The 27,890-nt window shown below is 46.1% G+C and overlaps 2 protein-coding genes across 3 annotated transcripts in view; one reads left to right on the forward strand and one right to left on the reverse strand.

The window, feature by feature from the left end:
• The window catches only part of Loxhd1 (lipoxygenase homology PLAT domains 1), a 152,643-nt gene extending 136,680 nt beyond the window's left edge, over nucleotides 1-15,963 (forward strand). Inside the window, exons 39-41 of one of the 2 annotated variants that reach the window (NM_001414400.1) lie at nucleotides 1,228-1,360; nucleotides 2,343-2,501; nucleotides 14,473-15,963. In NM_001414400.1, the coding sequence (NP_001401329.1) occupies nucleotides 1,228-1,360; nucleotides 2,343-2,501; nucleotides 14,473-14,953 (773 nt within the window). In that variant the 3' untranslated portion in view covers nucleotides 14,954-15,963. The remainder of the gene's footprint in view (nucleotides 1-1,227; nucleotides 1,361-2,342; nucleotides 2,502-14,472) is intronic. The other variant, NM_001106132.4, reaches the window with a different exon arrangement.
• LOC134483058 (uncharacterized protein DDB_G0292186-like) lies at nucleotides 9,301-22,253 on the reverse strand. The gene is made up of 2 exons (XM_063277709.1): nucleotides 21,410-22,253; nucleotides 9,301-12,300 (listed from the first exon to the last, which is right to left on the reverse strand). Exon 2 carries the CDS (start codon nucleotides 12,093-12,095, stop codon nucleotides 11,373-11,375), a length of 723 nt encoding a protein of 240 aa, XP_063133779.1. The 5' UTR covers nucleotides 12,096-12,300; nucleotides 21,410-22,253; the 3' UTR covers nucleotides 9,301-11,372.
• Nucleotides 22,254-27,890: the final 5,637 nt, after the last annotated feature.

Genomic DNA, 27,890 nt, shown 5'->3' on the forward strand with positions numbered 1-27,890 from the left:
TCCCACAAAAGGTCCAGGTTCTGATTCCAGCATCCACGTAGTGGCTCTCACCCGTCTGTAAATACAGGGTCTGGCATCCTCTTCTAGCATCCTCCTCAGGCACTGCATGTACATGGTACATAAACATGAATAAACATAAGATAAAAATAAATCAATATATATATATATATATATATATATATATATATATATATATATATATATATCGCTGAGGGCTCGCCGTGGCACTGCCCTTTGGCAGTTTGGAATTCAGGAATGAACACCCCCCACCTTTGTGGAGCCTGCACTCACTTAGGAAAGGGGAGGAGGTACAACAGACAATGATGACTGAATGAGATTATATAGAGTGTTTGAAGATGGGGAGAGCGAGAGGAAGTAGCCGGGGCAGGGCAGACGGACGGGAAGTGTGACAAGAGACCAGGCCACCACTCTAATTAGGGCACTGGCCTAGCATCCCTAAGATGCTATGGGCATAAACAAACAGAGGTGAGGAGAGAGGGGACATGCTCAGGTGGAGAGAGGGGACGTGACAGAGCTCCAAGCAGGAAGCAGGATATCAGAGGCTGGAGAGAGAAAGAGAGCAAGTGCTGGGAGCTGAGCAGCCAAGGGCATGAAGGCAGCTCTGCTCCTGTCCGGACGCAGCCTGGCCCTTTGGTATTGCATTCTGTCTTATGCATGGTCAGTGCTGGGCTAGATGTCTGGGGCTGTGAGTTCTACTCACCGGTCTGCTACTCCTGATACTTGGCCCCACTTAGATGAAGGGGAGAGAGAGGCAGGGACTCACTGCGAGGCTGATGGTGGAGTGGAGCTGTGTGCTAGAGCAAGTTCAAGGCTCCCTGGTGCCCTTAGCCTGCTAGGTCTTTGCATTGTGCCTTCTGTAGGCAGGCCTGCCTCTCTTGCCTTCTCTTGCGTCTTCTGGGCACGTGGTTTCTATGTGGCCTTTCAGTCTGGCGGCTCATCCAGCTGTGAGAACCAGACCCTAACATCCTTTGAGAACTTATCGCTACCTTCTGATTCCTCCTGTATGGCTGCTATATTCCTGTGTCTGCCAGCAAAGAGGCTGCTGTCCCAGAGTCACCAGCTCCACTCACAGTGCCTGGGTCTTAGCAAGGCTAACCTGACTCCTAGACTGCGGCCTAAGGCCAGAGAAAAGTCCCTGAGGGAGGGAATGGCTGGTGGCAGGTGGCTGCTTCCTGCTGCTGACCCTCTCCCACCTCCTCCCTGCAGCCTACGAGATTGTCATAGAAACAGGCAACGGAGGCGAAACCAGAGAGAACATCTGGCTCATCTTGGAAGGCAGGAAGAACAGATCCAAGGAATTCCTTGTGGAAAATTCTTCCAGACAGCGGGCCTTTCGGAAGTAAGAAGAAGGATACTCAATGGAATGGGGGTGGGGAGGGCAAGCCAGAGACCCTCACTGAGAGGTCTACAAATGACTACCTACTATGTGATTCCCTTGGAAGTATTATCCCACATCCCAACCCAGAACTTTCTCCCTCTTTGTTCTGGGAGACCTCTGGCTGTGTCCACTTTGTCTCCATTCTACCAGAATGTTTGTCAACCAGAGCTACAAGATCTCTTAGCCCATTCAAGCTGCCATATGAAATAGTAGCTTAGGGACAACCAAAATCTCTCCCATGTTCTGGGAGGCAGATTTAGTGTCTGGTGACACTTGCCTCCCAGTTCACAGATGGGGTCCTCTCACTGTGTTCTCGTGTAGCAGAAGGGTGCAGGAGCTCCCTAGGGAGCTTCGTAAGATTCTATTCACTGCTTAACCACCGTCCAAAGACCGGGCTCCAAATTCCATCCCATGGGCTTAAGTTTCAACACGCAGACTTGGTGGACTATCCCGTTCTGTTTACCACAACCTTTTATCCCAACGCTCCTTCCATGAGGACAGAGTCTGAGTCTCACAGACTGGTACGGACAGACCACCAGAGACTGCCCATGCCCTGCTTTCCTGTTGGTGTGCCCTCCTGGGTTCAAATTCCATCCAAGTAGATTCCCAATACCTGACTATTCCCATTGTAAGATTTTTTTTTCAAAAATGGGTCTTTATTAGAAGGTTCTCCCTTTTTCCTCCTCTGCAGCACCAAACCCAGCCTTCTTCCAAGTTCTAACCTGCTTGGTGACATTGGCATTCACATAATGAGAGCAGGTTACCAGCAGGGCTTTTTACTGTCACTGTCTTGATTTAAAACTAGCCTGAATCCCTCAAGGGATGCTAGGCTGACACCAAACCCTGCCCTCCACACCACTCTGGAATACTGTAGGCGTTCACTAAATATGAGCTGCATCAACAGGCACGGGTTGTTCATTGATCACACCTTTGTTTCCCATAGGGGGACCACAGACACCTTTGAGTTTGACAGCATCTTCTTGGGTGACATCGCCTCCCTCTGTGTGGGCCACCTGGCAAGGGAGGACCGGTTCATCCCCAAGAGAGAGCTAGTCTGGCATGTCAAGACCATCACCATCACCGAGATGGAGTATGGCAACGTGTATGTATAGAGCCGAGCCCGGAGTGTAGTGGGAACTTCAACCAAGCATGTGTGAGAAGACAGTGTGTGTCCTTCAAGGCCAAGGTGACCCTAGTCATGAAGCCTAGAAGTCAGGATAGGAAGAAGCAGCTGTTTGGTACCTTATAGATACCTCATGTTGTGGTGACCCCCAACTGTAAAACTATTTTTGTTTCCACCTCAGGACTTAAACTCTGTTACTGTTATGAATTGTAGTGTTAATGCCTGTGTTTTCCAATGGTCTTAGGTGGCCCCTATGAAAGATCCACTCAATTGCCCCAAAAGGGTCGCAGCCCACAGGTTGAGAAGCACCGTGCTGGACGTATCTGAACTCCATGTCTCCCAGCAGAGACGGGATGGGAGCGGGTGACCTTGGGTGTCTCCTGCTTTTCAATCCAAGGAGATTCCCTTATAAGAACAGCAGAAAGGCTCGCAGTGGATAGTGGAGGCTTTGCCTGCCTGCCTGCCTGCCTGCCTGCCTGCCTGCCTGCCTGCCTGCCTGCCTGCCTGCCTTCCTTCCTTCTTTCCTTTTTCCTTTCCTCCAGTGACTAAAGGAGAACAATGGGTTTATTTTGCTTGGGAGCCCACGGGTCCTTACTGACCAATCGTGAAGGGAAATATCCCATACCTGGCACTAGGTTTTTTATTTCATAACCTACGACATCTCAGGAATGCATTATCCTTCTCTGTAGGATAACCCCCCCTCTCTCTGTCTTGCTCTCTCTCTCTGTTCTCTCTCTCTGTCTTGCTCTCTCTCTCTCTCTCACGTTGCTCTCTCGCTGTCTCGCTCTCTCGCTCTCTCTCGCTCTCTTGCTTTCTCTCACTCTCACTCTCTTGCTCTCTCTCTTTCTCGCTCACTCTCTCGCTCTCTCTCGCTCTCTTTCTAGCTCTCTCGTGCTCTCTCTCCTTCTCTCTCTCACTGTCGCTCTCTGTCTCTGTCTCTATCTGTCTTTGTGTCCCTCTGTCTCTCTCTCCTTCTCTCTCTTGCTCTCGCTCTCTCTGTCTCTGTCCCTCTCTCTCTCTCACTTTCTCTCTCTCTCTCACTCATTCTCGCTCTCTCTGTATATGTATATATTATGAATGTATATGTGTATGCAACTAGTGTGCTCTTTCTATGGGGGAATAGAACCTAGGGCCATGTGTGTTCTGCATAAGCATTCTATCACAGAGCGGCATCCCCAGGTTTCTCAGTGTTCTTGCTCCTCATTAATACCCTCAAGGTTCCAGTGAAATGACACAGAGCAGCTTTTATCTATTTTTTTAAAAACAGAAAACATGTATTGTTTTATCAACACAGTTTACTCCAATAGATAATCACTACAAAATTCAAATAAGACCCCAAAGTGGGTAAGAGACAGCAAAATTTTCCTGGAGTCCTACCCACCAGAGAGGCACTGTGAACGTTTTGAGACCCTCATTCTCCCCTACACTTTTCTGATCCCTTATGGTCGCAGCATTCGCAGAAGGGTGGCTATGCTGTGCCTGGGTTTCAAGCCAGCTCATTTTGTTTTGGTTCATGGTTTTCACCTTTAGTCTTAGCCTTGACACCACTGACTTTGAGTCCCACATCACGGGCTGTGTTTCTAGCTCTGTCTATTAGTAAACTTGTCCCTGTATCTGTACCAAGGAATTCTTTTCAGCCATTTAAAATAATGATCTAAATGTGAACCAGATGACTTGGAGGAACTCCCAGGAAGTATTACAAAGTGAGGAAAACCAAGATGCAGGAAAACACATTTCGTACTATGGTGCTGTGCAGAAAAGAGAACACTGACGTCGCCATATGTCTGTGTGTACGTGGGTCTGTCAGAGGATGGAAGGGAGGAAGTCTAGCAGGCTGCACCCCCGGCTGTTATGTGGGTTATCTGAGGTAAGGTGAGGTGCTGCAGGAGGAACCAGAGAGAAAGAGTCACAGCCAAACAGAAAGAAAGACAGAGACCACACTTGGAAATCCATGCATGTGAACATACAACTTTTGCATATATATCCAACTATGGATATTACCGAACCTATGCAAAAACATGCTTTAAAATAACTTCAAAGTGAACGATGACTATACAGTTCCTTTGAAGATATTCTAGTATGTAAAAAAAATAAACTGGAATTCAAGTACACCAAGTGATAAATCTGAGGAGGAGAGATCACAAAACAGAACAAAAACTTTCTGTGAGACACCTTTGTTATTTTTCCTCCAAATTTTCTTTCTTCTTTTCTTTCTAATTAAAATGTCTTTATTGGCATCCTGGGCTGGATTGACTCGGGAGATAAGCAGCGCTGGCCACCAAGCCTGCTAACTTTAGTTTGATGCCTGAGGCACACATGGTAGAGAGAGAGAGCTGACTCTCACAGGTCATCCTCTGACTTCCACATCTATGCCGTGGCAGACGCTTACCCAACCCAAGCACATACACACGAAGTCATTGAGCATCTGTAAGAACATCTTTAATTCTTTATTCACAGCTGTGCACAGCACATGTATTAGGCTTTGTAAAGTCGATGTCTTTGAAGTATAGCATGAACTTTTAGCATCTCTGCTCTCTTCCCCTCTCCCTGTGTCCTTCGTTAGTCTCTGCCTTCCCATCGTCCTCCTGTTCTCACATCATATACATACATAACTGACTTTGTGTGTCTATTTAAAAAACAAAAAACCCTAGGATCTCAAAATGAAGGAAAATGGGATATTTGTAGTTTGTACTTTGGCCGATATTCCTAACATGGTGACTTCTAGCTGCATTTATTTTCCAGAAAATGACAGTTTTATTTTCCTTTGTGGCTGACTATGCATACCTTCTTTAATCAGTTTATGTGGACAGGTACCTGGGCTGAGTTCATAAGGTGCCCACCGTGAGTAGTAGTGCTGTGAACAGGCCCGTGGATCGCTGACTTACACCCAGAAGGAGCAATATCTGGTTTTAGTTTTGTCAGGAGTCCTAACAGACTCTCACAGTGTTGCTTTTAGACTTATTTATTTTATTGTATATGCATGAGTGTTTAGGCTGTGTGTATGTATTGCACATGTGTGCCTGTTGCCCACAAAGGAGAGTGTCAGATCACCTGGAACTGGAGCAACACATGGTTGTGAGCCACCACGTGGGTGCTGGCATTGAACCTGGGGAATGGGCGTGCTGTACACCTCTGAGCCCATGTGATCTTCATTGGCCAATTCCTGGTACCTGTTCCTGAGTTTCTCCTTTTGAGAAAATCCCTGACTTTGCTTATATCTTGAAAGCCTTCTCCTACTGTCCCTAACAGCGTTAGAGTTTTAGGTCTCCCATTAAGGTTTCATCCATTTGAGATGATTATGTATAGGGTTAGATGAGAGAATTTAACATCATTCTCCTACACATAAGTAATAGGCAGTTTCCCTAGCATAATTTTCTGAAAAGGCTGCCTGTTTTTCAATGTGTGATATTTGGTATCTTGGTAAAAAAGAAAGAAAGAAAGAAAGAAAGAAAGAAAGAAAGAAAGAAAGAAAGAAAGAAAGAAAGGAAGGAAGGAAGGAAGAAAGGAAGGAAGGAAAAGGAAGAAAGGAAAGAAAGGAGGGAGGGAGGGAAGGAAGAAAGAAAGGAAGGAAGGAAGGAAGAAAGAGAGAGAGAGAGAGAGAAAGAAAGAAAGAAAGAAAGAAAGAAAGAAAGAAAGAAAGAAAGAAAGAAAGAAAGAGTCTACAGTTGTGGCTTTAAATCTGGGTCCTTAAATCTTTCCACTGCTCTGTTTTTCTGTGGGTACCGTGCTCTTTTGTGAGTATGGCTTCCAACTATAGCTTAAAAGTGGTTCTAAGCGAGCATCCCCCAAGCATTGTCTGCATGGGTCTGGATGACTTTGTGCAACCCAGGGCCTTCTGTATGATTCTGTATCCGTTTGGAGATTTTGTTACCTGTTTTAGTGAAGAATGTCATTGGGATTTGATGGGGACTGCAATGGATCTCTACCCATTTTCACTAAACTAATTCTGCTGTTCCGTGAGCATGGGAGGTCTTTCTGTCTCCCGTGGCCTTCACCTCGGTCTTCTAAAGCTGTCGTGGAGGCCTTCACTGATTCCCTTTTATTGTGTTCCTTTGCTGACATCGTTTATCAATTGTGAATGCTCCACCAGGGTCTTCAGTGTTGTTTCTTCCTTTCATGTGTGTGTGTGTGCCCCTTTTGTTTCTTTCTCCTGTCTGGGTGCTCCAGCTGAGACCTGAGGGACTATAAGGAGTAGGCACAGAGAAACTGGGTACTCTCATCTCATTCCTGACTTTAGTGGGAATGCCTTGACTTTCCTCCCATTTAATGCAACGTTAAATGTAAGTTTGTCATAGATGATCCCTGTTATATTGTGATATTGTTCTAGTCTTAGTTTCTTCCGGGATTTTATTACGAAGGGATTCTGGATTTTGTCAGAAAATCTTCTCTGCAATCATGGAGATGATGGTATGGTTTCTGTCCGTGAATCTAGAAGGTAATGTGTTACATTTTTTGATTTCTGAGGTTGAACTATCTTTACCTCCCTGGAATCAAGCCCAGGCTGTCATTGCATGATTTTGTTTAATATATGATTGAATACAGTTTACAAGTAGTTTGCCTATGTTCATCAGGGAGATTGGGGTGTGTGTGTGTGTGTGTGTGTGTGTGTGTGTGTGTGTGTGTGTGTGCATGTGTGTGTGCCCTTATATCTATATCCTTATTTAATTTCAAGGTAGTTCTACAATCTTAAAATCAGCTAGTAATATTCCTTTCCTTTCTGGCTCACGGACCACACCGAGGAACACCTATCCTTGTTCTTCTTGATGTGTCTGGTGGAATTTACCAGTGAGTCCATCTGGGACTGGGTTTGGGAGCCTTCACATTTATGCTACAGTCTCAGCATGTTTACATCTGTGATTTCATTTTTACACATATTCTGTCTCTCTCTGTCTCTGTCTCTATCTCTCTCTGTCTCTGTCTGTCTCTCCCCCTCTCCCTCTCCCTTTCCCTCTCCCCCTCCCTCCCTTCTTCCCCTTCCTCCCTCCCTCCCCACTGCTCTCTCTCTCTCTCTCTCTCTCTCTCTCTCTCTCTCTCCCTCTCCCTCTCCCTCTCCCTCTCCCTCTCCCCCTTCCTCCCTCCCTCCCCACTCCTCCCTCTCTCTCTCTCTCTCTCTCTCTCTCTCTCTCTCTCTCTCTCTCTCTCTCTCTCTCTCTCTGGTTGAAGGACAACTTGTGGAAGTTGGCTCTCCCCTTGCACCATGTGAGTTTCAGACGCTGAACTCGGGTTGTCAGGCTTGTGGGCGACCCTTACAACCCAGCTATCTTACAAGCCAAACAGATGTTTTCAAAGTGTGCCTCAATGATCTTCTGAATTTCCCTGCTATTGTAGTAATGTCTCCCTTTTCATTTCTAATTTTACTGATTTGGGTCTTCTCTTCTGGCTGTTTAGTTTGGCTACAGGTTCATCGATCTTGTTTCTCTTCTGGAAAAACCAACTCCTTATTCTGCTGATTCTTTGCATTATTCTTTTGGTCTTCATTTCATTCATTTCTGCCTTTATTTTATTACTTCTTTCTACAGACCAACTTGGGTCCAATTTGCTCTGGTTTCCCCCAGGCCTTAAAGGTGCATCCTAAAGCTTTGTATTTGAGACCTCTCTAATGTTTTTGAACATAAGTGTTTATATTATGGATATCCCAGTACTGATTTCATCATGCTCACTCCACGGGTTCTAGTTCACATTCCACTGGTTCTAGCTCACACTCCACAGGTTCTAGCTCACAATCCACAGGTTCTAGTTCACACTCTACAGGTTCTAGTTCACACTCCACAGTTTCTAGGTCACACTCCACAGGTTCTAGGTCACACTCCACAGGTTCTAGTTCACACTCCACGGGTTCTAGTTCACACTCCACGGGTTCTAGCTCACACTCCATGGGTTCTAGTTCACCCTCCATGGGTTCTAGTCACACTCCACAGGTTCTAGTTCACACTCCACGGGTTCTAGTTCACACTCCACGGGTTCTAGGTCACACTCCACAGGTTCTAGTTCACACTCCACGGGTTCTAGTTCACACTCCACGGGTTCTAGCTCACACTCCATGGGTTCTAGTTCACCCTCCACAGGTTCTAGTCACACTCCACGGGTTCTAGTTCACACTCCACGGGTTCTAGTTCACACTCCACAGGTTCTAGGTCACACTCCACAGGTTCTAGTTCACACTCCACGGGTTCTAGTTCACACTCCACGGGTTCTAGCTCACACTCCATGGGTTCTAGTTCACCCTCCACAGGTTCTAGTCACACTCCACGGGTTCTAGTTCATACTCCACGGGTTCTAGGTCACACTCCATGGGTTCTAGTTCACACTCCACAGGTTTTAGGTCACACTCCACAGGTTCCAGGTCACCCTCCACAGGTTCTAGTTCACACTCCACGGGTTCTAGTTCACCCTCCACGGGTTCTAGTTCACACTCCACGGGTTCTAGTTCACACTCCACGGGTTCTAGTTCACACTCCATGGGTTCTAGTTCACACTCCACAGGTTCTAGGTCACATTCCATAGGTTCTAGGTCACGCTCCACAGGTTCTAGTTCACACTCCACGGGTTCTAGCTCACGCTCCACAGGTTCTAGGTCACGCTCCATGGGTTCTAGTTCACCCTCCACGGGTTCTAGTTCACACTCCATGGGTTCTAGTTCACACTCCACAGGTTCTAGGTCACACTCCATGGGTTCTAGTTCACACTCCACAGGTTCTAGTTCACACTCCACGGGTTCTAGTTCACACTCCACAGGTTCTAGGTCACACTCCATAGGTTCTAGGTCACACTCCATAGGTTCTAGTATATTGTATTTTTATTTTCATTTGATTCTGGAAGTTTTAAAAGATCCTCTTGATTCCCTCACTGATCCATTTATCACTCAGTGGTGTGTTGTTCAGTCCCCATGAGTGATGCTCCATCATTTCTCCTGGTGCTGACTTCATCTGTTGCAATAACATAAGACAAAATGGAGGAGAGTGTGGGAGGGGTATATGGTATGGTTTGGAGTAAGCAAAGGAAAGCAGGAAGTGTTGTAATTAAATTATAATCTCGAAAATTTTAAGGGGGTTGGGGATTTAGCTCAGTGGTAGAGCGCTTGCCTAGGAAGCGCAAGGCCCTGGGTTCGGTCCCCAGCTCCGAAAAAAAAGAACCAAAAAAAAAAATTTTAAAAGATAGGAAACAAGAAATTGCTTCAGTTTTCTTGTATTCTTAAAGATCTTCTTTAGTGTCCTCAAATGTCATCTATTCTAGGGAAGAAAGCTGCATGGGTTTCTGAGAAAAGTGTGTATTCTGTAATGTCTGGGTGGGACATTCTGAGGGCGTCTGTTAAGTCTGTTTGATCTGTGGCGGCATTCAGCCGTGACGTTTCTTGCAGTGCTTTGTTAATTCGGTTTTGTTTGTCATGTGACCTGTTTATCAGTGAGAGTGGGGCACTGTTATTGGGTAGGGGTAAAATCTGGGCCTTTCCATTTATACTTATGTGTCAATATTCAGTGCACATAGTTTGCAGTTACAATAGCCTCTTAGTGGACTAGTCCCGTCAGCTGTGTGACGTGACCCTCTTTATCCCTTCCAATCAACTTTGATTTGAAACCTGTTCTGTCAGATATTGGTATTCCTGCGCCTGCTTGCTGTCCAACCCCATTTGTGTGGAACATCGTTTTCTGTTCCTTCACATCCATTCCGTCTTTAAAGCTGTTCTCGTTTTTCCCTCAGTGAAATAGGTTTCTTATAGGAGATGAAGAGACAAATAGGTGGGCCCCATTTTTAATCCAGTCTACTAGTCTGTGCCTTTTAATTAGAGGACCATACATTCACAGTTATTGCTGAGAGCTTCGTGCTGACTGTTGCTTTGTTATTTTGCTACATTTGGTGCTTCCCTTTTCCTTGTTTAATCAAATGCTTGCTATTTGAGTGCAATTTGTTCTTCCCTGTGATCCTGTGGTTATTTCTTTCACAAAGGAGATCGATTCCTTCAAATACTCTCTGCAGTTCTGGTTTGGTGCTCATGACATTTTTTTCTATTCTCTCATGTAAAGTTCTTCTCTTTGAACTACGGAGGGTGGTTTTTGCCAAGTAGAGTGACCAGGTCAGTAGTTACTGCCTTTCAGGGCCAGATATACTGTTCCATGCCCTCCTGGGTCTTAGAGTTTCCGTTGAGAAGTCTGCTGTTATGCTGATACTGTTCCATGCCCTCCTGGGTCTTAGAGTTTCTGTTGAGAAGTCTGCTGTTACGCTGACGGAGTTACCTTTGTGTGTTACTTGGTCCTTCATCCCTGCCGCTTTCAACGTCATCTCTGTAGTCTCAATGTTTGATTTAGAGTATGATGTGCAGAATTTCTTTTCCGGTCCCGTGTGTCTGGGATTCTCCATGTCTCATGTGTCAAGTTGGTCACCACTTGCTCTAAGTTTGAGATGCTTTCTGCTGTGCTTTTACTGAACATGGTTTCTATGCCTTTAGTTTGAACTTCTCCATCTGCTATGTTTGCGTCTCTTATGGCATTATACAGGCCTCGGGTGTTCCGTTGTGACTTCTTACTATTTAGTCTTTGTAATTCTCTGAATGTTTCCATTTGTCTGCTTTGTCTTCGAGCCCCGATATTCTGTCTTCCACTTAATTTATTCCATTGGGGAGGCTCTCCGCTGGGCATTTTCCTTATTGAACTTTGCATGTCCATTCTTTTGAAAAATGTTATAGTCCTTCCCTCTGTTGACATATTTTGTCACTGTCTTTGTTTTACTCATTAGTTTGTTTTGTGTTCTCTCTATGATTATTCTGAGATTTCTCCATGTCTTCTTCAATTCAGTGCAACATTCTTATAATCATTTTTAATTATTTCCTCAGATTACATCTCACCCACTCTCTCTCTAGTCCATGATAGTGGAACTGGTGATTTCCAGGGGCTGCATGGTTTGATTTTCGTTGTCGTTGTTGCTGTTGTTGTCATTGTTGTTGCTGTTGCTGCTGTTGTTGTCGTTGTCATTGTTATTGTTGTTGCTATTGCTGTTGTTGTTGCTGCTGCTATTGTTGTTGCTGTTGTTGTCATTGTTGTTGCTGCTGCTGCTGTTGTTGTCGTTGTCATTGTTATTGTTGTTGCTATTGCTGTTGTTGCTGCTGCTATTGTTGTTGCTGTTGTTGTTGTTGCTGTTGTTGCTGTTGTTGTTGTTTCTTTTGTTGTTGTTGTTGCTGTTGTCATTGTTGTTGTTGCTATTGTTGTTGTTGTCATTGTTGTTGTTGCTGTTGTTGTTGTTTCTTTTGTTGTTGTTGCTGCTGTTGTTGTCATTGTTGTTGTTGCTGTTGTTGTTGTTGTTGTTGCTGTTGTTGTTGCTGTTGTTGCTGCTGCTGCTGTTCTTGTTGTCGTTGCTGCTGTTGGTGTTGTTGCTGTTGTTGTTGCTGTTGTTGTTGCTGCTGTTGCTGTTGCTGCTGTTGTTGTTGCTGCTGCTGTTCTTGCTGCTGCTGTTCTTGCTGCTGCTGTTCTTGTTGTCGTTGCTGCTGTTGCTGTTGTTGTTGCTGCTGTTATTGTTGTCGCTGTTGTTGTCATTGCTGTTGTTGTTGTTGTTTCTTGTGTTTCTGCATTGGGTTTTGTGCATTAGGCTGTAAGTTGGATGCTTCTAATCATACTTTTAACCATGCATGTTTAGTCAGTCTCAGTATTTTGAATATCCAGGTAGTTGTAAGTTATGGAAGGATTAATGTGTCAGTTATCCTCACTGACCAGGTGTGTGGCTGAACCCCTCGTCTGTGTGCTTGCTCTCCAGCTTTGCCCCAAGAGTGGAATCCTCTTTTCGTCAGTCACTATAAACAACACATAGAGTTATGAAAACACAGTAGTAGCTAAATAAAAGTGATCACCCTTCAGTGTAAATAATCTGAGGGAAATAAGAAGCAGATAGATCATCATGTCCTACAATATTAATTATTTCAGGTAGGGAGGGAAGTAAAGAAGCAGAGTAAGGCCAGAGATTAGCATTAGAGCAACAGAGAGAGCACAAGAGAGAAAGGCACATAGAACAGAAGGCCAAAAGAAGAAGATTAGGCAGCTCCGAGTGAACATAGGCTTTAAAGGTGGTAAGGAATGCAGTCGGGCTGGGAGATGGCTGTCAGTAAGTGCTTGTCATGCAAGCGTAAGGCCCTGAGCTCAGTTCTCAGGGAAAGCCTGGCATGATACCACACACTTGCAATCCCAGTGCTGGGAAGCAGACACAGCCAGATCCCTGAGGTTCAAAGGCCAGCCAACCTGGTGATATCTCTGAGAGACTCTAATTCAAAAGGGACCCCACTCAGGTAGGTAGCACCTGAAAAATTGCATCTAAGGCTGACTTATTGCCTCTACAAGTGTGTGCCTCCTTGTGCATGAACGCACGTACACACACTTGGGAAACTGAAGCAAGGAGACGCCTAATCCCACAGCAATCTGTGCAATCAATGCCTTACAGGACCTGATGCTGACTCTGCCTATGTGAGGACTCCCTGGAGTATTCATGGAGGAAGGGCATTGGTGCAACTCATTTCAGGGGTGGGTCACAGACACAGGACCTGCTTCTGTGTGTGTTCTGATGTGCCTACGGCATGCGTGTGGTATTGCCACAGGGCTCTCACTTAGACAGATGCTTGGCATGGGTGCTGGGCCTGCCATGTGTGTTCTCACAGCCATAGAATACCAGCATAAATCCTTCCTTTGGGAAGCTCTTCTGTAGGCACACTGGGTGCAGGTCCTCCCTTGGGCTGGCTACTGCAGGGTGAAGAGCAAGTGCTGGTCCTTATTCTGTCCAGTGGGGACTCTGGCTCAGATTAAATTTCCCGTGTGCAGAGCATTTTGTGATTTTGAATCACCGTTTCTTCCTATCTGATATAGAGGTAGTCTGCCAACTGTGTTTCAGTCTAGTCCTGGGACACTTGCTGTGGGTTCCCAGTGTGCACACGGGGAGCTTTGCTCTAGACCCAGCAGGGATCTTCCAAAACTGCTTCTGTAGAAGCCCCTTAGAATGGCCGCTGTCTGCCCATCCCCCACGTACTCACCTCTGGGCCCCCTTTTCCAGCACTACATTCCTGGAGTCATTAGCGCCAGGACTCCTTATTTCAAACTCTGCTAAATTATTAGTGTTGTGGGAACTTGTTCTGGGGAGATGAGCAAACAGTTATTCACCCCAGAGAGGAAACCAACAGCAGAACAAAGAAATAATTCCACCCTTGTCTAGGCTAGTGAGCCAGTGGGTTTAATTGGGCTTACTTAGTGGAGCAAAGGAAAGTTATAAGGCGCTGAATAACTGGGGAAAATGTTTCTCCTCTGGGAACGGATAGCCTAACTATTCTCAGAGAGGGGCGGGGCTTCACAAGACCATCCCCCTTCTGAACCATTAACTGCCTATAAATTCTCAAGGAGGAATAGGACCTTATTAGCATCGTGCACCCGTGCCCGCCCCAGCGATGGTTCACTGTATATGCTCAGAAAAGGTGGGACCTCGTACATCCCTCTCCCCCTCCATGGAGGAAAGAAAATGGGCTCCATCTTGTGCTGGTCTCTTGTGGTGGGAAACCAGAGCTGATGAGAGTGTAAGCGGGGCTAGAAGACAGCATGGTACAACTGTTAGCAATTAGGAAGAAACCATAGCAATTGTGTATGCCAAACCTAGGAAGCAAGAAGCAGAGGCCAGTTAGCTGGCCCCGGTATTCTCCAAGTAGAAGAGGATGGCGATTTGGACCAGCATGGAGCATACGGGTAGATACCAGGGGTAGAGGAACAGACAGACCCGTTCTAGGTACATTTGAAAAATAGGACCGACAGGTTTGAGTTATGGGTTTCAAGTGGAGTGTGAAGAATTAGAAAGGAATTAGAAGAAACAAGGAGCGACTGGAAGAATGGGGCATCTGGCCCCGGTATCTCGGACGAAATGAGGACTGGAGGTTATGGGACCATCTGCTCGCTTCTCCAAAGCTTACTCCTGTCCGCTCTTTATCCCCTGTCAGGTACTTCTTTAACTGTGACTGCCTCATCCCCCTCAAGAGGAAGAGGAAGTACTTCAAGGTATTCGAGGTCACTAAAACGACAGAGAGCTTCGCCAGTAAGATCCAGAGCCTGGTGCCAGTCAAGTACGAGGTCATCGTGACGACGGGCTACGAACCAGGGGCGGGCACTGATGCCAACGTCTTCGTGACCATCTTTGGCGCTAACGGGGACACGGGCAAGCGCGAACTGAAACAGAAAATGCGCAACCTCTTCGAGAGGGGCAGTACAGACCGCTTCTTTCTGGAGACATTAGAGCTGGGAGAGCTGCGCAAGGTTCGGCTGGAACATGACAGCAGTGGCTACTACTCGGGCTGGCTGGTGGAGAAGGTGGAGGTCACCAATACTAGTACTGGAGTGGCCACCATCTTCTCCTGCGGCAGGTGGTTAGACAAGTCTCGGGGCGATGGGCTCACCTGGCGAGAGCTCTTCCCGTCCGTCTGAGGTGCCCTGACTTCACCTTATACCCTCCACCTTGCATTCAACGTCCATCTCTTCAGCCCTCCCGGGTGGGGACTAGGGCAGTGGACCTGGGGTCTCATATCCGTCAGAGGCTGCTCCTTGCAAGTGACTGTTTGTGAAATCCTGGGCTCTACTGTCTCCCTCTCTCGGACATACAAGAATTATATTCACCACATGTTGCAATCCATGACTGTACGAATTATTTTTTTTTAATTTTCTTTCCTCGTAATAACAGCGGTGCCCAGGGTGGGACTTGCTGCAGGGTGTGGATGAAAAATTGGGGCTTCACTCAGGGGAGACAAGTGGAGAAGGAGAAGTTATCAAGACAGTATATTTTAAGCAAAAACTAATTAACACCCTTTTTCCAAAAAAAGATGGGCTAATTAAATTATTATGAACCACACCCCACAGAGAACGCATCTGAGCATCTATGTGCTAAAACATGTATGTTTCTCCCCCAGTTCCAACAAATCCAGGGTCAAATGCAGAAAAACATCAGGAGGAAGTGTTGGGAGACCTTGACCCCGTGAAAAGTAGACAATTCTTTCTACCACTTTACAGAGATCAAGAGAGTGGAGGCTGTCAGATCCTGACACCTTGCCCCACCTGCCCAAAACTCCATCTATATGTCTGTCTCTCTGCCTATTCTGCTCTCTCCTCTCAGCCCCTCCTCCCCATCACAAATGAGGAGTCCACACCACTTCTCTGCCACATCCCTCTGACAAGTGCTCAGTGACGGTGTCACTGTGGAATGTGGCATCTACTATCTCTAGGGGAGGAGAGGGCTCATGCTTTCATTCTGGTCCTGATGTATTTCATAAATGTTGGCTTGCTGCTCTTGGAATAGAGCAAGCCTGGCTCCACCAGGCATCATGCAGGTTTCTTGCCGTCTTCAACCTGCCCTGCTTGCTTTGCATTCCTTAGAAAACCTGTCAGGATCTAATGAAACCATTACCAAAAACTCTCCACTAACCTATTGATGTGTCTGATGATTTGGGTGTACTTTTATCCACAAGCCCCCTCCTACCTCTCCCACCCACCCATACCCCAGGTTCCTGAAACGTGGACCACCTCTGGCTTGGGAAAGTCAGTTACAGCTCCAAGCCCTGTCTGCTGCTCTCCATCAATGCTTCACAATCTGTCATCCTTCCTGTGCCTTCTCTGGGCTCTCCTCTCTGCTAGACGTCTCCCTGATACCCATCCACCCCTCCATTTCACCAGACCTGGTGTTTCACATTCCAAGTGTCTCAGTTCAAGGTTCAAAGTTCACCACCACAAAATCTTCCTGTTATCCCTCCCTCAAGATAGATCTGGGAAGCCTCATGTTGTGCCCACACCCACGAATGCTATGTTGGAGGGAAGGTGCCTCTCTACTGGACCATGAGTCATCAAGAAGTATCAGGTCTAGATCAACTTTGTAATCCTAGGACTTATCACAAATCCCAGGGTGTAGTGTGTGTACATATTTGGTACTGGAAGAATAGTATAGAAGGAAGAAAGGAAGGAAGGATATGTGAGTGAATAAATATGTGTGCGTGTGTGTGTGTGTGTGTGTGTGTGTAAATGGAGGGGAGATAGAGAAGAGGGAAGGAAGGAATGAAAGAAGGATGGATGGATGGATGGATGGATGGATGGATGGATGGATGGATAGATGAGTGAGTGGGTGGATGGAGAGATAAATGGTTGGATAGATTGGTCGATTATAAGTAGATGGATAGGTGGTTAGATGTGCTGTTGAAAGGGTAAATGAATATATGTACATATGAATTAATTTCATATATATGAATTATTTTCACTACTTTCTGCTGAGACTTGTGGATGTCCAATTTCATCACTTCTAGTTATGATTTTTTCAAGAGCAAGCAAGCTGTTCTTGATCCTTCAGCCATTCCAAATGAACCCTTCATAGCCAGTCTGGGTCGTTTCTCCAAAGGCCTATTGTCTAGTCTTCTTGCAACATATCTCTCCGTTAATTGAATTCCTAAGTTCATTAATATCAGATCACAAATTGTACTTGGGGTATGCATATTTTGTATCCGCTGATAGTTTCTGTGAACTTTCCTCTTGAGTATATGAAAGAAAAGATTGTTCAGGGAAATCCCGTGTTAAAAACTTTGTCTCAGGGAACTCCTGTGTATTGCTGGGGTTGGGAAAGGTGAACACCAGAAGCCCTGCTTCAGCCTACAATTATTCATTTATTGATCATCTACACAGATATCTTAGTGACTTTTCTTAGTCACATTTCTGTCACTGTGCTAAAGCACTGTGACAAAGGCAATCTACAAAAGAAAGTGTTCATTGGGTTTATAGTTTCAGCGAGTGAGTCCGTGACCATCATGATAGGGAGCATGGCAACAGGCAGGAAGGGCTGGCAAGGGAAGAGCTTGCATGTTGAGACAACTACCATAAAGTAGAAAGACAGCTAATTGGGAATGATATGGTGGTTTGAAACCTCGAAGTCCCTTTCTACACACATACACACATACACACACACACACACACACACACACACACACACACACACACACACACACTAGCACAACTCTCTAACAAGGCCACATCTCCTAATCCTTCTCAAACAGTTCCATTAACTGGGAACCAAGCATTGAAATATATGAGCCTATGGAGACTATTCTCATCCAAACTATCATGCCAAGCAATTCTGGAGAAAGAGTAGTAAGCAATAAAATCTCTTCCATTCTGGTTCTTAAGGTCTACTGATTAAAAAATATAAACTATTGTATGTCAGATAAAAATTGTAGTTAAAAACATAGAGGAAAGATGTAACTGAGGCGTATAGAGCCGCTTTAAGTCAAATGATGGGGAAAGGACATGGAGTAAATCAATCCCTGAAAGAGAGGTGACCAGTCACGTCTGCCTCAGAGGGAAAGCACCCCCTCCCAGACAAAGGAAACAGCAAGGATGAATTCCAAATGTGGGAAAATGTTAGGGTGGTCACATGACAGGGGCAGCGTAAACTTGGCAGAGCCAAGTGTTTAGCGAGGTCAGCAGTGAAAAGTCCCAGGAGACTTCTCGAGCATCTGCAGCTCTTTGCCGTGTGCTTGGGCAGCAACAGGATGTTAGCGGGGCTTAGGAGGAGACGCTGGCATTGTCTAACCTACACGTGGGCAGTACCAGACGGCTGCATTGTCAGCAGTAAGGAAATCTGATGAGAGGCCACGGCCACCATCTCAGCAAGAGAGGAGACACTTTAACAAGGACAGTAGCGGGAGGTGCAGTTCAGAATGCTCCGGTTGTGCAGAGCCATATGCTTTCCTGAAAGCCAGAGAGGAGTTGTTGAAGGCAGAAAACAAAACAAAACAAACGTTTTACCTGTGCCTCTGAAAGAACGGACTCAGTGTTGGTTTGCTTGTTGGAGATAAAGTCTTGCTCTGTAACCCTGGATGGTCTGAAACTCACAATGTAGCCCAGCGGGACTTTGAACTTGTAGTGATCCTCAGCCCCTCCAGTCCCAGAATTACAGGCAGGAGGCACCGCACCCATCTGGATTGCCATTTCCTGACAGAGAGAAGACTATAGGGAAGCAAGGGCCTGAGGCTCGTGGATCTGCTTCATTAAGCGGCCGGGGAAGGGGAGCTTCCATTTCTTAGACATCAGGGTAGAGAGTCAGGCAGTTGAAACCGTGTGCTACATTTAAGGCTGAAAGCATCTTTAATGACATACTCAGATAAAGGAGCTCTTTCTACATCTCCTGCTTCCTCTGAGCATCCCTGGAGAGCCCTGGAACATGGCTTGAAGATGGGGTATGGGTCTGGGTTCAGTTGTGTGTCGTGGTTCTGCAACCCTAAGTGAGTCGTGGACGTTTACTCTGCCTCCACTTCCTTAGCAAATAGAAACGAACCAAACGTCTTAAGTAGCCAGCCTGGCAGGTTTCCCTGAGCGCCTAGGAAGCTCACTACCCCACCCTCCAGAAGCCCGTGGCTACATGCTCTGTCATTGCTTGATCCACTGTGGCCTCTACAGCAACAAGAATCAGAATCAGCCTCACAAGTAGTCAGGTAACACCGGGGCTGAATGATAAAGATGAGCATAGATTTCAGCATCTCCCATGCTACTGCTTCTCTGGTATTCCCAGGTAGCCTCCTGTCCGGTGAGCGCACTTCTTCACTTTCTGTTTTCGTCTCTCCCTAAATTTCTGGGCTCTTGCCCATGCACGGCATCTTTGGCAGAAGACTCCCCTGTCCGGGAAGCTGGTTCTTTGTGGTGACTGGTGATGCCCAATTCATCCTGCTCCCATCCCTCCCATCATCCTTCTGGAAAGTTATAGGAGAAAAGTTCCACAGGTGCCTTAACGCTACAGAACTGTGTGGAATGCTGTACTTGCAAGCCCGTGCTGTAAGCCCTGGTGAAGGAACCTTCCAGCCCTGCATGGTTTCTGGATTTTGCTCACATACTAGGTTTTCCTCTAGTCCTCTCACTGACTAGCATCCAAGAGCTAAGTGCTTTGATCCTGTACCTTGGCTCTTTCAAAATTGCCCCTGTTCTCTATCCCCCAAACAGGACTGAGTGGCCTTGTAGGCCACCTAGGCATTACTGTGGCTCTCATCTTTTCTTCTGGTCAGTGGTCCCTAGACCCTTTCAAGATATAGCACAAGCTCCCAAGGAGTAACAGAGTTGACATCAGAGTCTGAGAGGACAGACTGGGGACTCGCAGGATTAATGAAGGTGTACAGCTGAGTGGGGTACACACTCAGTTACTCCCAGCACTTGGGGTGGGGGCAGAGTCAGAGGAGGATAAACCTCTGTGAGTCTGGGGCCTTCCAGAACCACACAGTCTAAAGAGCACAAAACCATGACTCTGGTTTCTGTCATCCTTGAGTCACTGTCACTGGTCCATGGTGACCCATCAAGTTCTTCAGAGAGCAGATGAATCCTTATCAGAAGTGTGGGGTGCAGCAAACATCAGGAAGGCCCAGCAGGGAGTGCTGTGGGGAAGCCCAGGAGTCTAATTTCTCTGAATCAGCCCACCTGCCTGGAGGTCCTCAGACCTCACCTCCCTGGTGCCCCTTGTCCTGAAGACGCTTCTTCGCACTGGCTCCTCGATCCCCCCAATTGTTAGTTTCCTTTTCCAATTGGTTTCATCTCGTTCTTCCCCCTCCACCTGGAGTGTGGTAGATGTTCATTGTCTCCTTGGCCAGGAGATTAAGTGTTTCTTATTCTATGACCCTTAGATCAACGCTTTCAGAGCAAATGAGTTTTAATCTTCAAATTTAAAGTTATCTCCAACTTTTACTTCCCACATTCTGGTTATAGATGAGCAATGGATGGATACAGATTGAGCGTCGCCCTAATTAGAACATTTGAAATCCAAATAGTCCAAGATCTGAAACTTTTTGAATGCTGATAGGATACTACAGGTGGAAAAGTCCACAGCCAACTTCACGTGAACGGTCACTGTCAAAACACAGGTGCACTAAAAATATGGCATAAAGTTACCTTTTGGCTGTGCGTGTAAGGTGCATATGAGATGTAAATGAGTATGTTTAAACTTGGGTCCCATCCCTGAGGCATCCCATTACATATACATATTATACATACATAAGATATATACATAGTATATATGTGTAGACATAACACAAAAACTAAAATATTTCTGGCCTCCAGCATTTCACATGAGGGATGCAGACCCACTCATGTACACACACACACACACATACACACACATACACATACACATATACTCACACACACATACACTCACACACACATACACACACATACACATACACACACATATACACATACACTCACACACACACACTCACACACACATACACATACACTCACACACACTCACACACACATACACATATATACACATACACTCACACACACACACATACACATATATACACTCACACACACATACTCACACACACATATACACACACACATGCTCATACACACACATACACACATACATATACACACATACACACACGCATACGCACACACATGCATACACATGCACACATACACATACATACACACATACACACACATACACACACATACACACACACGCATACACACATACATGCACACACACACACACATGCACACACACTCCCTATGTGTATATAGCATTTTACTTCATGCATTAGTGTGTCATTAGCTAACTCTAGTTCAAGATCTTAATGGTTTGGTAGCATGTTTCCTGTAACTTCAGCACTCAGGAGACCAAAGCAGGAGGATTACTAGTTTGAACTCAGCCTGGACTACATGTGGTAAGACCCTGTGTCAGAAATAAAATGACGAAAATAAGCCAAAACCCTCCTCTTAAAGCCATCGATACAGAAACATAATAAAAACACAGTTTTAATAAAAACAGAAAACACCAGTCTCGGTGCTAATGAGAAACTAGAAACACATCTACCCACACTCCAGGCAAACTTCCCGAAGCCAGAAGGTACTCACTTCTGCTGACAGAAACAGAGTGGACAGACAGCCTTTCACCACAGGATCATTCAGTTGCCAGCAGAAAAGCAGGACCAGAGAGAGTCTCTTCCCATAGGTCAGTGGCTCCTTTCCCTCTCCTCTGGTGCTGAAAGTCTTGATCCATGTCCAGTATGGTGGAGACCTCCATCCACAGTGCAGAGAGCATTGGATACCCAGCCTTGGGTACCCACAGCTCTGTTTTGGATTGTACATAATCAGAGCTGAGAAAATACATCGGGCCTAAGCTGAGTTTACATTTATCAACATCTTGCACGAAAAGAGCTCTTTAGCTCAGGAACTGAGAAAATCAACCGGAAGGCGTCTGCTGAACCTACTTAAGAGGGAGCGCAAGTGTTCTCCAGACTTCGTGCAGCCGTTTATATGTAAATAGATTGTGCTAAGAGCAGAGGGTTTTTATCTTTTCTTTAAAGTAGACCTCCAGGGATATTTATTTGGAAATACGTTGTTAGGAGTTACTCGAAAGCAATGAGACTATAATTCTCTCCAAATAGTCTTAAAGGCAGGCTTGCCTTTAACTCGCTGAGGAACGATGGAGCTCACCCAGTCACCCTTGCTAAAAAGGAGAGAGAGAGAGAGAGAGAGAGAGAGAGAGAGAGAGAGAGAGAGAGAGAGAGAGAGAGAGAGAGAGAGCTTGCTACCTGTGTGAGCCCTCATTCTCCAGAGGCTTTGGGGAGGAAAAGAGCAGCTGGAAGGGGGGGACTCCATCTTTTGTTTGCTTCACTAAGAGCTCTAGACCGCAGGATGGCCAGAGGAGAGATAACATGCAGGCCTGACTGCCAGTCTCAGAGCGGGACCAACAAAGACCTGGGGACCCGCGGGCAGCAGGGAAAGATGGGGTGAGAAGGGAGCTTTTTCCCAGAAGGAACTGTTTCCCTTCCTGTTGGCTATAGAGTTCCGCAAGGGGCGGAGCTACGCGGAAGATAGAAGAAAATCTCTCCCCTGAGACCAGGGCCATGGTGAGGTTGACAATATGTCCGTATGAGAAAACCTAAGGTGGGGAGCCCGTTTTCAGGTGCCTGGCTTGCACTTGCTGGCGCTGAGGCTGGGTACCCCTAACTTTCGCATCCTGCACCTTTGCTTATCTGTCTTTGTCCTGGAGGCCCCGGCTTTCTGCCTTGCTCAGAGAAGTTTATTGAGAAGCAAAGCAGGTGGGGAGAGGCACAAAGTCAGGCTCCTCCCTGGGAGGGGGGCGTCTCAAAAGTGTCCCTGGCTTCTTTCTTAGGACAGAGGACAGCAATAGGTGTGGCAGCCAACCGAGGCTGCCTGGCAATAACCGAGTACGACAGAGCCCACCTCTTCCTGTGCTTTCATTCCAGAAAGCACCTCTAGCCTCAGCATGGAGAGAAGGACTCTAGGGACTCCGCTGATAAACTTGTTGAGGGCCCAGGTACCTGCAGGGAAGGGTAGTGGTCAGCCAATAGAAGCCGTCTCTTCCTTCAATATGGAGGAAATAGAAACAGTCAGATGTTAGCATCCAGAAAAAGGAAGAGCTGCCAAATGGTAGGAAATGCTAGAAGGGTTGGAAAAATATAAGAACCCTGAAAAATCCCCTAAAAGAATTTACATAGAAATCTTACTCTCTCTCTCTCTCTCTCTCTCTCTCTCTCTCTCTCTCTCTCTCTCTCGAAGATAAAAATCTGCCCTTTCCTTGAGGTCCCTGAAGAGAAAGCAGAATCGAGACCCTTCACAGGAATTTACAAAACAGGGCTGTTCACCTGACACCACACAGAGAGAGCTTACTATCAACTGCACATCAAGGGACCGCACTGTTTGGAGACAGACAGGGTGTACAGCAATAACCTCTGTTCTGTGTTCTTATCATACAGCCCGTCTGTGACAGGAAGTCGGCGCTGTCAGAACATGAGCTACACGACAATGCTCTTCTTTGCAGACACTAATGAAGAGGGCACCTAGACCCTGTCCAGAACCTTCTCAGGCTCCAGATATGCCATGCATGGCCTCTTTTGTTTTAAATTGGTTTCAGAAATATCGGGAAAAAATACTGAGCTTGTGAAATCTGCCTAAGTTTTTACATGATGAAATGCTTTTCAGACATCAACTTGATCCTTCACAGTAAACCTCAGAATATAGGGCACTCACATCTCTGAAGGGAAGAAAAGTCTTACCTTTGTGTCTCATACAATGTCAAAATCACACACACACACACACACACACACACACACACACACACACACACACACACACACCCCACATGCATGCATGCCTAATGAGGTTGTTTTGGGAGAACTTTAGAAGTTCTCAGAAGACTCCTAGCAAAGAAAGTGCTTTGTTTTCTTGGAAGATGATTTTGTAACAAAGCGCTATTAAGTTTCTGTGGCAGAACTGAAGCACCTGAATTAGATCTCCTTGGATCTGAAAGAAGATAACTCTCCAAGGAAACCTTCTGGGCAGATCCTATCTGACTTTCATTCTGAGGCCACGGACACCAGAATACATCACCTGAGCAACAGGCAAAGAGGTGTGGACAAGCCTGCAAAGAGAAAACACACACACACACACACACACACACACACACACACACACACACACACACACACACACCTCAAGCATTCCTCCCACTTTCAGAACACTGTACCAGAGTCGGGGAACAGAGCAGAAACTGATAAAGGAGATGGGGGTGGGGTGGGCATGGGGGTGGTGGACCTGAACCCTGAGGTTGATTTTCAGAGAAAAGTCTCATCAGGTCTTTGAGACAACTCAAGGTACTAGAACTGTGCAGCTGCAGTTTCCAACAAAAGGACGGAATCCATGCTCGGTTAGGATAAACTGTCAAGTACTTCCCAGGAAGGCAAAGTCCATCAGTTCTGTTGATGTCTGAATACCAAGCTCAAAGCAAAAGATGAAGGTTTTTGGCTGTTGCGGGGAAACAAAGTTGCCACCAGATAATGCACCTGAGAGTGGGAAGGAAAGCAGAACTCTGTGGGCTGAGGAACTAAGAAGGGCTTCTTTCTCCAAGTACATGGGACAACTTGATTCTAAGCATCCGAGAATGTGTGCTTAGCCAAGTTGTGACCAATCTAAAGTAGTTTCCTTATGAAGTGCAGTTTCCCAGTTTGGGGAGAAAACCATAGAAGGCGACAGTGGAAAATAACATGTCTACCCTTCTCCACCCTGCCCTCTTTGTCATGAAGAGTCCTCCAGAACACCCCTGACACAGTCCTGGGACCCCAATTCTTAAGGATCTACTCTTTCAATTGATATTTCTCCAGAAATATATCCAGCTGCCCAAATCCTAGCATCCTACCCTCTGAAGGAACAGAAGTCCCTCCTGTTGAACTTGGGGATAGGGTGTGTACTGACTGGTTTTGTGTGTCAATGTGACACAAGCTGGAGTTATCACAGAGAAAGGAGCCTCCCTTGAGGAAATGCTTCCATGAGATCCAGCTGTAAGGCATTTCCTCAATTAGTGATCCAGGAGGGAGGGCCCAGCCCCTTGTGGGTGGTTCCACCCCTGGGCTGGTGGTAGTCCTGGATTCCATAAGAAAGCAAACTGAACAAGCCAGAGGAAGCAAGCCAGTAAGTAACATCCCTCCACGGCCTCTGCATCAGCTCCTGCTTCCTGCCCTGCTTGAGTTCCGGTCCTGACTTCCTTTGGTGATGAACAGCAATGTAGAAGTGTAAGTTGAATGAACCCTTTTCTTGCCAACTTGCTTCTTGGTCATGATGCTTTGTGCAGGAATAGAAACCCTGACCAAGACAGAGGGCAAGAAGACAACTCGGGGTCCTTAAAGAATGAAAAATTCATCATTTCTCCAGTGGAGTATTTACCAGATAACCCAAGAAAGCCAATTAGTTATGTGCAAATATGAGATGTGTGGACCACCATGGACTAGAGATGATTATGACAGCCCCTTAAGCAGTTTACCAAACTACTTTTCTCGTAGCCTGTGTCTTTCCAAGACTCTAACACCCCAGCAGTCTCTGGAGAGATGACTTGGTGAAGTATAAAACCTCACTCCCCGTGGATGACCTCAGTCCTGCTGAGTATCAATTTCAGGGCTTCAGAGATGGACAGGAGCTTTCTTCTCAAGAAGCAGGACTGATGTGAAGATTTATCTCTACTCACTGAAAACAAGAGAATAGAAGCCTCATGAAACCTTCACAGCTACGTTTGTAGGCGCCAAAGCTGAATGGTACAGCATTGTAACAGTTGTAACTTGTAACAAATTGTGTGCTTCCAACAGGTGTGAGCAATGAACACAGTGGACACATCATCTCTAAGTAAACTGTGTCAGATGAGCTCGCTCACTCGCTGGCCCTCAAAGGCAAAGTCCCCTGAAAACAAGGACATTTAAGTACTTGTGCGCAGTAATCTTTCCTCAGTCTCCTGCGTATCTATCTAACCTGATTATTTTGACTCTGTTGACCCATTCTAGCTTGACTCATTACAAAGCACCGAAATACTGTACAAGAGGTGTTTTTAACGCTGTAAGTAGTGTGTCTCTTAATAGATACAGTGGATATCACCATAAAGATTGGAACTCAAAACTAAAGAAACATTTTTAAATGACTACTTTGAATCTAGATCCTTGGGATAACTTTATTTTTTAAAACTTGTCTTTTAGCATGCTTCTCCCCCCCACCATAGTTTTAACCCTAAACTGCAAGGGACTGGACAGCTAACCCTGGTTTTAGTAGTACACATCTCACAAAATCTCACCAAATTCCTCCAGCTCTGACTATTTTGTTTCAGGAAAATTAAAGATCTTGGAGAAAAATGGCTGACCATGTCCTGGTGCTTAAAGCCAGGGTGGGAGCTTAAGGACAGGGCTCAGCCAGTGGAGGGTGTATCTGGCTTTCACAAAAGCCCCAGGCATGATCCCAGCAGCACTTAAGAAGTGTGGTGGTGCTCACCTGTAACCTCATCATTCAGGAGATGGAGGTGGGCCAACAGAAGTTCAATCTCATCCTTAGGTGCATGGAAAGTTCGAAGCCAGTCTGGACACGTGAGACCCTGTCTCAGGCACATATATTGGGACATTTAATGTTAAGTTTTATGGCCAAAGGCATATACTCTCATCCTCTTACCTGAGTCTTAGGGCTTTGTTCCTTTGACTCAGGTGTGGCTATCATGTCTGTGTATTCCCTCTCCCCAAATGCAAGGAGGTGCTGAGGTGGGCAGGGGGTTTGGGGTGGGGAGGTCGCTGGCCTTGGCCCTGGCCCTAGCATGCTCAGTTGCGGCCTTCTGAAGTTTATCTGCACTCAGGACTGACATCCGACGACTGCTCATGCTCCTTGGGGTTAATTGGCTCACACGGGAGACTCCCAGTTGTAGCTGTTTACATGGTCTTTTCTGGTGTTCATGTTCTTACGGAATATCGTAGGCGAATTGCTACACTTACCGGGCCATTACAACGTCCATGTTAAAATTGTGAAAATGCGCCAGTTACTTCTAGTCATTTTGATCTTTAAAAGGTATAGGTGTGGCTTTCACAGTTTCAAATATTTTTCTTTCCTCAGTGAAAACAAATTCAGTAATAAGTGAATTAGTGATGATGATAAAAAATAAGTAAACAAAAGTCAGTGATGTCTTCCAAGTATTGTTATCCTGCAGTTACTGAAACACTGGCAAGGCCTTGGGTACTTCAGGAAGATACAGCTGTACTGACTGGAGAGCTTGCTTTCGGGGTTAACCTTGCACCTCAACTGTATTTGAATGGCAAAAGGCAGGAAATCTAACACGATGTTTCCTTCAGTTGCAAGTTAAAGCTTTAAGACTTTTGAAGCACCAGTATCTGTCTAATAACGAAGGCCACATGTGTCTGGCTCGTGAATGTGACAGTCCTTGTGTGTGTGTGTGCTGAATCTCATGGCACTTTACTGACTTGCAGTGCCGTGCTCAGGTGGGTGACACAGAAGCAGTGGATTTAAGCTGAACATCCCACGGACCCAGAGGCCCCATAACGTGGCTCTTGACTTAGATCACATAGAAGCCAAGAGATAAAGACGTAGCTGAAGGCATTCATCCTGATGTTTAAACTACAATTCCTCGGCCAAACCGAACAGTTTAGTGTGTGGTTGTGCTGTGCTGTTCCAAAAAAATACAGACATCAGCGGTAGTAGACTTATATCACACACACACACACACACACACAGAACACACACACACACACCACACACAGAACACACACACCACACACACACACACAGACACATAGGTGTACGCACTCATCACATAAGTACACACACACACAGACACACAGGCACAAACACACACACACACACCCACACACGCATAGACACACAGGCACAAACACACACACACACACACAGGCACAGACACACAGGTGCACACATTCATCACATAAGCGCGCACGCGCGCGCGCGCGCACACACACACACACACACACACACACACACACACATGCACACTCCCAGAGCATCTTTATGTCATCTACATTTTTGTGTGTACTTATTT

This window comes from Rattus norvegicus, chromosome 18, assembly GCF_036323735.1.
Source record: "Rattus norvegicus strain BN/NHsdMcwi chromosome 18, GRCr8, whole genome shotgun sequence".
In the NCBI taxonomy this organism is placed as follows: Eukaryota; Metazoa; Chordata; class Mammalia; order Rodentia; family Muridae; genus Rattus; species Rattus norvegicus.

Bases quoted from the DNA above. Each gene is read 5' to 3' on its own strand.
- LOC134483058 (XM_063277709.1), bottom strand. From the start codon at position 12,095: ATGCACAAAACCCAATGCAGAAACACAAGAAACAACAACAACAACAGC.